The sequence below is a fragment of the Porites lutea genome, chromosome 13 (assembly GCF_958299795.1).
Source record: "Porites lutea chromosome 13, jaPorLute2.1, whole genome shotgun sequence".
Classification (NCBI taxonomy): Eukaryota; Metazoa; Cnidaria; class Anthozoa; order Scleractinia; family Poritidae; genus Porites; species Porites lutea.
In genome coordinates, this window is record NC_133213.1 from 3,432,277 (window position 1) to 3,443,520 (window position 11,244).

The 11,244-nt window shown below is 39.1% G+C and overlaps 1 protein-coding gene across 1 annotated transcript; it reads left to right on the forward strand.

The window, feature by feature from the left end:
* Window positions 1-3,680: 3,680 nt before the first annotated feature.
* LOC140923385 (melanocortin receptor 4-like) lies at window positions 3,681-4,710 on the forward strand. The gene has a single exon (XM_073373473.1). The coding sequence runs from the start codon at window positions 3,741-3,743 to the stop codon at window positions 4,632-4,634; it is 894 nt and encodes a 297-aa protein (XP_073229574.1). The 5' UTR covers window positions 3,681-3,740; the 3' UTR covers window positions 4,635-4,710.
* The last annotated feature ends 6,534 nt before the right edge of the window (window positions 4,711-11,244 follow it).

The window sequence follows — 11,244 nt, forward strand, 5'->3', positions numbered from 1 at the left end:
AAGACGGCAGCTTCTCGCTTTCAGCGTCATGGATGCTTCCATTTTTCCTCATAAATATTCTTCTATCCATCACGGCATCTCTGGGCAATTTTCTTATTTTGATTGCCCTTCGCAAGGTATCCGCAACTTCTCTTCATCCGCCGACAAAACTGTTGTTCCAATGCCTGGCGGTCTCCGATCTTGGTGTTGGTCTCATTTCCCAGCCACTTTTTAGCCTCTTATTCCTGAAATGCTACTTCTATGAAAAGATGACTTGGAATGTACCTTATATCGCCAACTGGTCTTCATCCATTATTTTTTGTGGAGTGTCGATGTCGACGTCAACCGCGTTAAGTGTGGACAGACTTCTTGCCCTGTTTCTGGGGCTAAGATATAGAAGAGCTGTAACACTATATCGAATCCGTGCAATTATTTGCTTGTTTTGGTTCATTGCTGTTTCGTGTACTATTATGATGTTTTATGGCAGTTACCACCTATTCCTGACTACAATTACCACTGTGATAGTTCTTTCCTTAATAATTTCAGTGGTTTCCTACTCAAAGATATTCCTTAGACTAAGAAAACATCAGCTTAGTGTACAAGGGAATGCTCATGATCGACAACCGAACGGAGGAAGAATTCCACTTAACATAGCACTATACAAAAAGACAGTCGTTAGTCTAGCGATGATACAAGTTGCCTTGTTTGTATGCTATGTACCTTCAATAATTTCTCTTATAACCATACGACCAAGTGATCATGACAATAGCCATAGCACTACACTGATCATCATTCGAGAGGCTGCCACCACTATTTTTTACTTAAACTCGTCTCTAAACCCATTTTTGTACTTTTGGAGGATGAAAGAACTAAGACAAGTAGTGAAGGCAATAATCAAACGGGTTTTCTCGTGCCTTAGTTAAGTTTCAATGCAGAGAATATCCCGCGACTGGAAATTTCTTAAACTCCTCCAAACACCCAGGATTTGATATATTTAGGAAAGAACCTTTTACTGCAACAGTTTATATTTCCAGGTTTGGTTGTAAAGAGATGAAAATTTAAAGCACATGATTTATATGAATATAAAAGAAGAGTCAGAATAATTTTGAGAAAGAATTATGTTGCTGTATTTGTAACACATACTGCTTTACTATATACCGCGATATTAGGGGAAAAGGAGGCAATAATCGTCTGCTTCACTATAATGTAAATTTAATTTTGTTGCTGTGGTGATAATCTTAATTGTTGAACTATTCATCTCTTCTGAATAGCTGACAAGGCTTTGAAAGAGCCAGATGTAATAAATATTAGAACTTAGTTGTAAACGAGATATAGACAAACATTTCACTCAGTCGACTTGAATTGATTACCAGAATAGTCCATTTTCGAGTTCGCTGTGACCGCTGAATTAAAGAAGTGAAGACACATTTTTTACAGCCTTATCCTCAATCTGAAGTAATATATTCACAAATTCCAACGAGGAAAAAACCTGTTTATTACTCTGTCTATTGTGTATATTCAAATTTCAAACACTTACTTGCCAGAATTTCTGAATATTTTACTTTAGGTCGAGGCTAACCCTGTGTGAATGTGTCGTTAATGTTTATATTCAGCGGTAATTTTTAATTCGAAACTGGACTATTAGAATCAGAATCAATAAATAATGTTGACAATTCCGGTATCCTCGGCAGTTTGCATAGCATAAAGGCTTGTAGATCCGAGCCACCTGGTCAGAGGCAACCCAGTTGGTTATTTAACTAATTTAATTTGGGACCATAGAGTGATTTCTCAGCCCAGTCCCTAGTTCTTGGCTCGGTTAATCCTGGACTCTACCGTGATCTGTGACGTCACAGAAACTTCGCGCCGACAACGCGGCAACAGAGAGGAAGCCTAGTGACTAGGCTGCTGATCCCTGATACTGAAAACAAAAAATCCATCTGACGGTCTGGGTGGGAATTGAAATCAGGGCTTCCAGATTGGAAGACTAGCTTTGTTCTTTGCGCTATGCTTAATGCGCTTTAGTTCGCAAATAAGTACGCTATCATGCGATTTTGTTTTTCACTTATGAATCGCATCGCGTACATGGAGCTCTCAAAGAAACGTATAAATTAAACATAACTGGGCGATCGAATCACGACATTCCCAGTGGACATATTCGTAGGTGTGCACTGCGCGAAAACGAAAATATTCGGAGATGTTCGAGCCTAGAATACGTGATCATGACTCTCTAGAATACTGAGGTATTCAAGGCGCACACCTCACGTGAAGTATACTGAAATATTCAGCTCGAATACACCCGAATATCCTTTGTTGATTGTCATTCGTAGATTGCCCAAAACGCTCATTTCAACAAATTTCATCGGCCAGTTATTGATGGTAAAATTTGTCCGTTGATTATAAGGTCACCAAGCTGGAGGTCCCCTAGGGCCAATGAACTTAGGAGAAACTGTTCACCGATTGGGCACAATAATACAAAGAATATTTTTTTGTGCCTAATCAGGAGCCAGGGGCACCCATCGAGGATAGAGTTGAAAACCACTTAACATAGCATTGTTGAACGTATTTTAGTATTCAAACGGTAGATATAGGCATATTTTTATCCCCTAAAAACTTTTCATCTGTTCGGATTTCCTAGCTGAAAGTCTAGTGATCCGAAAATTATAGGGAAAAAAATTTACCTTCTCGAAAATTTTAGCCAGGAAAAGGCTCTCGAAAATTCTAGGTGGCCTTTTTTTAAGGTCAAAATCCGTTAAAAATGGGTAATTATACCATTTTGTAGATGTTCGAAAATCCTAGGAGAGATAGGCAAGCAAGAAATTTTACAACAAATGCTCCGAAAATTCTAGATCTCAAATCGTCTTCCGAACAGATATTTTCCCGAAAATTGCCGTTGGGTGCCCCTGAGGAGCCACCAATCGCTTGACCGTTTGGAAATGGTCCGGTGAGAGTCTGTACCCAGGGGCTTTTCCGCCTGTGCTTGAAAACTTTCGTCGCGCCTTTTCTCCCGGCCCGACTGACCGTCCCTGGGTCTCCGAGGATGCTAGCACTCAGGTCATCTATCAAACAGATGGTTTTGGTAATTTAAGGAACAATTATTAACTTCCTCTTCAGCTTGTATTGTCCCGAAATAAGGTTGTTGGTCAAGGTCGTACGTCAAATAAAGTAGTTAACAAAGGGAAATTGAAGATACTTATCAGCAATATTAAGGTTTCTGACAAGTAATTTTCATGGAAGAGTTATGCGGGTATCTTTATCGCCCTTCCACAAATTAGATAATAATATATATAACTACCTGTTACTATTCTCCTCGGGTAAATTTTACTACTAAATATGCCTAAAACCAAGTGTCAACATCCAAATGAAATAACAACATATTTTCCCTTTCGTCTAATGAGACTTGGTCATGGAATTTGGAGAGTTCCTATTAAAAAAAATATGCATTTAACAAGACGACTTCTGATATTTTTGCCGTGCACGTTTTCAGAAAAAAACTTTCTTTTCAGCTGCGCTTGTTCCTAATTGAATATGATATGTTGATTTTATTAGTAAATTGACTGGAAATTTAAAGTTTGCTCAACTAAAACTACGCTCTTCGACGTGATGAATGTACTGATAGCCATGTCAAACAAACGATATTCATTCATTTGCACGACATAATAACCCTGGTATAGCAGTAGAGATCATTTTTAAGGCAGATCTTATTGGGGAAGCGCGCAGTCAGAGCAAGGCACCTCTAATTTAATTCAATAAAAGCTCGTGAAATGGCGAATGTGACAGAAGGTGGAAACTCCACTTTTTGTAAGACACGGAGTTCCCTGGAAATAGCTGGAATTATGATCGCGGCTGTGAATATTCTTCTTTCCATCACAGCATCTCTGGGGAACATTCTAATCCTGATTGGCCTTCGCAACGTATCTTCCCTTCATCCACCAACAAAACTGATGTTTCAATGCCTGGCGATCGCTGATCTTGGCGTTGGTCTTATTCCGCAGCCACAAATGGTCTTTAAGCAACTGAACGTTTACAAACATGTGGACTCTTCTGGCGCTTTTGGGATTATTTTTTGTGGAGTATCGTTTTTCACAGTAACTGCCCTTAGTGTGGACAGGCTACTCGCCCTATTGCTGGGATTAAGGTACAGGCACGTAGTAACACTGAGACGAGTCCGTGCAGTTATTGCTTGTTCTTGGTTTACTACTTTTTTGCTTGTGTTGGTCTGGAAATTGAGAAGAAATACTGCCAATATTATAATAATCATTTTAATAACACTTTCTCTCATTATCTCGCTGTTCTCTTACACGAGGATCGTCCTTAGACTTCGGCATTATCAGTCCAGAGTACAAGACAATGTCCAACAAGGACAAGCGAACATAGGAGGAATTCCATTGAACTTAGAACGATATAAAAGGACTGTTGTAAGCATAGCTTTGGTGCAGTTGGCATTAGTTATATGCTATGTTCCATTTCTTTCTTTTCTTATAGTAGAACATCTGAATGTCTTTCCCCGTACTGGTAGCCTTTATCACCTTCGAGACTCAACCGCAACTCTCCTTTTCCTTAACTCATCTTTAAACCCGTTCCTGTACTGCTGGAGGATCAAAGAACTAAGACAAGCAGTGAAGGCCACAATCAAAAGGTTTTGCACATGTCAGTAAGTTGAGGAACAACTCCTTTTGTCAAGTTCTAAAAATAAAATAAAGATCAAATTCATTGAGCTCTGAACTGAAGCCCTTATAAGAGGGTCTCAATGGGGTGGTGGCTTCTACGGTTATCGGCTAAAATTTTGGCTCTTTTACGGCTATCGGTTAATTTTTTTCAGTTACGGTTAACAAAAAAGTTAAAAATTAATTTCTTTTGTTTCAAAGAGTTAAATATTAATGAACCTGTATTTTTTGTATCTTCAAAGCAAAATAAAGGTCTTAAGATCATCTCAGGATAAACTGAAGCTATTCTTTTTGAAAAATTTTAACATTTGATAGATCATACTTTTTATAAAGTATTCTATTTCTAATATTATTTTACGCATAGAAATGTCAATAGTCAATTTAAAAATAATCTTTGGGAAAAAGCAAAAGCAGACACGCCACCGCCCAACTCAAGGCCAGGGCGCGACATTCATTTATAACAGAAATGGCCGTTTTCATACTAGAGACGGATTATTCGTGTGAGATGGGTTATACGTTTGACAATTCGCGTCAGATAGGTAATACGTCTTAATTTGAAAATGGAATGGTTTTAATTTTGAATAAACAATCCGCCTGACTTTAACCGTCAATTTTGACGGACAGTGTATCCGTTCAGATTATCCGTTTCAGATAGCCTATGCATAGCCGCCCACTCCCCTTAGAAAAAAATCGAAGAAGGGGTGTCTGTAGGGGAGGGGGCGACTGTACAAAGGTTAGTCTCATACGGATCCTCTATAATCCATTTCCAGCTCTAGTTTGAAATCAGCCAATGAAAAAATTCCCGTGTCCAATGTTTTTAATGATAACGAAGGACTGTACAGAACGACTGTTTGCCGTTGGCTTGTCCATAGGCCTCATTATTCCGCGCAGCTAATGCGTTTTGGGTCACGTGGTCCGAGAGATTTTTTTCTCAGATACGCCACCGAAATGCTAGCCTGTTCCAAGCGTTCAGATAGTGGAGAGCGGTGCGAAGTAAAGAAAGCGATGAAAAGTAGAGGGGAACTGGGGAGAGAGGTGAGGGAACCCTCCCTCACCTCTCCCCCTCCCTCAATTTTATTTTTTCGCGCTCCTTTTTACTTCGCACCGCTCCCCACTATCTGAACGCCTGGAACAGGCTACCGAAATACCTTGACTGAGATTGCGTGGGAAGACGCCGTACAGGGACTAGTTGGGACTAGGCGGTAATGTGTACCGTAGCGTCCTAGAAAAACAGGGAATTGTTGCAGGGATTGTTGTTTATCGGCAACGTGTTTTACAAACAGTGACATCTCTTAGTTTCACTGGTATTTCGAAGGCACGACCTCCTGAAAATCGCAAATTTTAATCCCCAGCAAGAAGCCAGCGTTTCGCTATGGAAAAAAATAGTTCCCCCAGAGAGTGGCGGAATTGGAGTCTAGGTCTAGGTCACAACTAAAAAGCGCTTGGCCTAACGTGCGTACGGAGTCAAAGTAGCCGAGAAATAAATAACGCAACCATAAGTGGGTTTAGAACCTTCCTTAAAATTAACAACTCTGGAGAACAATTTCTTTTACGGTTAACTCTTTTTGACCCTATTAACGACTAACGGTTAAAATTTGTCAATTTTTACGGCTATCGACTAAATTTTTGGTCGTTTTACGCCTATCGGTTAACCCCATTGAGACCCTCTTATAACTTCTTTATCTTAAAGAAAGTTACGAATTTGTGTCAAATTAGCCTTTCTCCTTACAAAATCGTCAAATTTACCAAATTCAGTACGAAACAGGTTTATAAACTGAAAAGGAAGCAATTCCCATGGTTTATGTTAAAAAAAAGGCAGATTTAATGCAGTTCAAAATTTTTTAATCCATAGTTTTTTCCTCCATGACCGGTGTAATTATCCACTCCTGAACCGATGCAAAATAAAGGAACATAATTAAAAGTATCTGCACTTTAAACAGTTCGTAGATCTTGATGATAAAGACCAGCTGAAGGGAATTATTTGCAGTAGAAGTAAACAAAAAGCACGAAAGATGGGGGCTTAACTTCCGTTGCCCAAATTGCAACGATTATATAACGATTTTTGCCAAAAGATGATAGGTTTATAAGCGGATTATATAATAAAGAAGACAGAAAGCGTGAGCATACAAGTCAGCTGAATTACCTCGTAGACGGAGGGATCAGTTTCGTTGAAGTCATCAAAATATGCTACGAAACAAGGTACAGACCTTGCAATTGTGAATAAAAATAAACTTTTTCGGTTGTTTATTCATTTTGCTTATTTTCTTCTTATTTTTCATTAACCCATCACTCCTAGGAGTTTTTGCCCACAATGGCCTTTTGAAGCTAATAGAGCCTTTTTATGGCCATCGTCTGGCTATAAAGAGCTAAAACTGTCGAAAACCTCATTTCTTGGTCGAGCACCTCACGGCCTGCCGTTTCAGATTAGGGCAGTAGCCAGTATGAGGCAAACCGAGGCACTTGCCTCAGTCATTTAAGGTTTGATCCCAGTGTTTTGTTAATTAACGTAGTTGTCATAAAGACCCTTAATAGCTAGGCGGGGAATTCAGCCATCGATATTTCCTATTCCCTATTTTCTGTCCCTGGTTTATTAGCAGAAAGAAGGTCATGATTTTCATTATAACTTTTCCAATACTTCTCTTATCATCTCACTATTCTCTTGCACGAGGATCTTCCTCAGACTTTGGCAACATCAGTCCAGTGTACGAGACAACGACGAACGTACTGCGAAACGTAGAAGTAATTCTCCGGAACTTAGAACGATATAAGAACTCAAGACTGCTGTAAGCATAGCTTTAGTGCAGCTGGCATTAATTGTGATATTTATATTTTGTAAAGTGCCATTTACAAACGGTTTGTTCCCATCAGTGATTCTGAAAAGTAAACTACAAATGTGGCTCAACGAAAACACAAGTGAAACGTGATTCCAAATATCACATGACATTGGTTCGTCAATGACGTCACAAAACACGTTTTCCTAAACGGGGAAGGGTTGCAAACCTTAATCTTAATCTTATCTTAAGAATTTTTGCTACCAAAATGTTGAGTTATAATAGACAGTGTAAATCGTAAATTCGTCTTGTATGATTGGAAATGTTATTTATCCTATTAGTTATTTGACTAATTAATGAGTCACGTGACCCTTTCCCTTTATTTACCGAAACCTATTTATTGTAAACACGCATACAAGGCGAATTTGGTATATACATGCCCTGGGACATATCAAAACTTAGTATAGATCACTCCCATTATTATATGCTTCACAGTTTACAGTGTATTTGCAGGTTTGCTTGTAGAGCGATAAAAATTTTGATGCACGTGATTAGGCGAATCCTTATTTACATTTTTTGTCTCATTAGAATAGGCTTATCATTATCTGATAAAGCTAATAAAATGAAATTTCTGAAGATTGAAAAAGGATAACAATTTCAGTTACCTCTGAAAATTTGACCCCGATATACCAAATTGAAGAAACACAATCCATGAATTGTTTGAAGAGTTTAAAGCGAAAACTTCAGGAACACCCAACGTCAATTTTCGGAAAATATCTGTTCGGAAGACGATTTGAGATCTAGAATTTTCGGGACATTTGTTGAAAGATTTCTTGCTTGCCTGCCTCTCCTAGGATTTTTGAACATCTAAAAAATGGTATAAGTGGGCCCATCTTTAACGGATTTTTACCCTAAAAAGATCACCTAGAATTTACGGGAGCCTTTTATCTGGCTGAAATTTTCGAAAAGATAAGTTTTGATCCCTATAATTTTCGGATCACTAGACTTTCAGCTAGGTAATCCGAACAGATTAAAAATTTTTATCATTCGTAAGAAATTGATCAAGAAGAACTCTATAATACTTCACATGTGGACATGATACAGTTTGCGGTGATGTAATTATTTCTTCGCTGCATTGCAAATCATATTTAGTCTTGCTTGCCTAAGCATCGAGACTCATAAATTGTCTCCCGGTCCCAAAAACCAAATCAAAGGCTCCTAGGAGCGAGCTCATGGATGAATTGAATTAGTGTAGAAAAGACAGTTCAATAATCAAAGAAAAACATATAAATCTTTTTGAACGGTTCATTGTGTACGGACTTGCCAAAATACAGCGTGACTCGAAGTATCCGATTGCATGTGTACCTTAATATTCTAGAAACTTTTTATCAGCGCAGCATTTCTACTTACAAAGCAAAGATCACTTTTAAAAGCAATTATTAACGCTTTTTAGTTGTAAAATAATTTGCTTTCTCATGTGACTGTCAAACACTTTCCGAACGACAGTGCACTTTCTTGTAAAATAGCCAAGTTTTGCATTCGGTCAGTATAAAACACGGACTGCGGACTGCGGACCACGGACTGCGGACTGGGTATAAAATATGGACTAGGTATAAAACGCGGACTCCGGACTGAGTATAAAACACGGACTGGGTATAAAACGCGGACTACGGACTATGTAAATAAAAACAGCTTTAGAAAGGTAAAACTGAGAGAAATGGAAAGCGAACTAGCAAAAACAGTAGTCCCAGCTTTAACATTCCCTTGGCTGTTCACGTAGTCTATTCTTCCCACGGAGAAGGAAGGTTATGCCGGTACTCAAGGCAACTGAAATTTTACTCTGAATTTATGAAAAGAAGGAGTTAGAAGAGTAGAGATTTCAATTTGCAGTTTTAAACCAATAAGAAGCACCGAATTAAAAAAATGGTATTGGTGTTAGTCAGATCAGTAAAATTCTTATCGAATACCACAATTCCGTATGAGGACTGAATGAAGAACTCAGACGAGAAGGTCAATGTAGGGCATTCCGCGATGCACAAAAGCGGTATTTAGGGGGGAGGGCAAGGGGGGAGGGATTACTCACATACGTGAATAATAACCGCAATGAGTCATCCAACGTTATATTCCAAGCGATGATTATGATGACATGATTTACACCCTGCTCCTGATCCCCGGAAGGGGGTAGTACTGGGAATTCTTGGTGGGGGGTGGTGCCCGGTTCTCCGAATCCTGACCTTATTGCAGACCAAAAAATGTGATTTTCCACACCCACTTTGAGAACAGATCTCTAAAATCCATACCCATTTTCGGACCTGGCCTAATTTAGCCTGTTCCAGGTTCTCAGATAGTTGGGGAGACTCCCCAGTTTTTTCCCGTTTTATTTTCGTGTTCGCGCTTTCTCAATTCAGCGGACCCAACTATCTCGGAGCCTGGAACAGGTTAGGTATAATTAGGCAGAAATTATGTCATCATTACCAAGTTAGAGCGGAAGCAAAACAAAAAATTCTCCAAATACATTTCAAATTCGCACATTTCTATTTCGTTTTTATTCATTTGGAATTGAAACGATAAATACGTCCATTCATATATGCTCCCGTAGTTCCCTCGAAAAACCATACCCGATTCCAGACCAAAATGGGCAAAGTGTTTTCAGACCAAAAAGGCCCAAAACCCCTACCCTTCCCTTACATAAGGGAGTACCCCCCTGATCCTGACCTTTTCATCATTGTTAGAGACCGAGACAAGGTCTAAAAATGGGTGAAGAAAATAGCATTTTGATCTGGCTCATGATTCAGAGAACCGGGCGACACACCTCCACCAAGAATTCATGGGAGTATTTACAACTTTAACTCACGTGTCTTGCTATTTAGCGATCTTTTGATCTTATTTTTCCTTACCTAGAACCAATTAGCACCGTTTTTACCAAAGTAGTCCGTAGCCTGTATTTTATACCCAGTCCGCAGTCCGCAGTCCGCAGTCCGCGTTTTATACCTAGTCCGTGTTTTATACCCAGTCCGTATTTTCCAGTCCGCGTTTTATACCTAGTCCGTATTTTATACTCAGTCCGCAGTCCGTAGTCCGCAGTCCGTAGTCCATGTTTTATACTGACCGGTTTTGCATTCCTGAGTTTTATTTAAACCGTGGTTTTAAAAGTGCGATGCTTTCAAATAAATTTTTCCATATGATGAGTACGTAACGGTTAGTATATGTAATACGAGCTATATTAAATACAAAATACAGGGGCGTTTATGGCTAAATTGAACTGCTTTAGAACGCGTTTTTGATAAACACGAGCTAAAAATTGTTTTAATACATGTAAAACGGATTAAGCTCAAAGCAGTACGTGCTCTGACCTAGCCAAGTAATTTAAACGCAATCGAAGTATCCGATTGCCTTTCGCCAGAGACTTGTTTATACCAGCGCAGCATTTCTTGTAGAAATTACATTAATAGCACTGCTAAATGGAATCACCGACAAACAAGAGCCTACCTTAAGGCAAAGATCACCTAAGAATTCAAGCGAAATAGCATAACGCTTGTTGGGTTTAAAACCTGTGCTTCTAGTTGACACAACATTAATTCATTCCCTGTTTGCATACAAAGACAAATGGTCGAACGGATTCGTCCAAATAACTGAATAAACCTCAATAGATACTCCTCAATGTCGCTTTAACAATTCGAGGACCGTTTTTTTGCAGTGATTATAAGGCTCTTTGGCTTGTTCGCTTTTCGCTGAACGAAATCCCATCGTCAGGCTGCAATAGCTCTTTCACACTCCTGTTGATCGCATCTTCTCCATATCAAGTACAATATCGGGAACAAATGTGCACA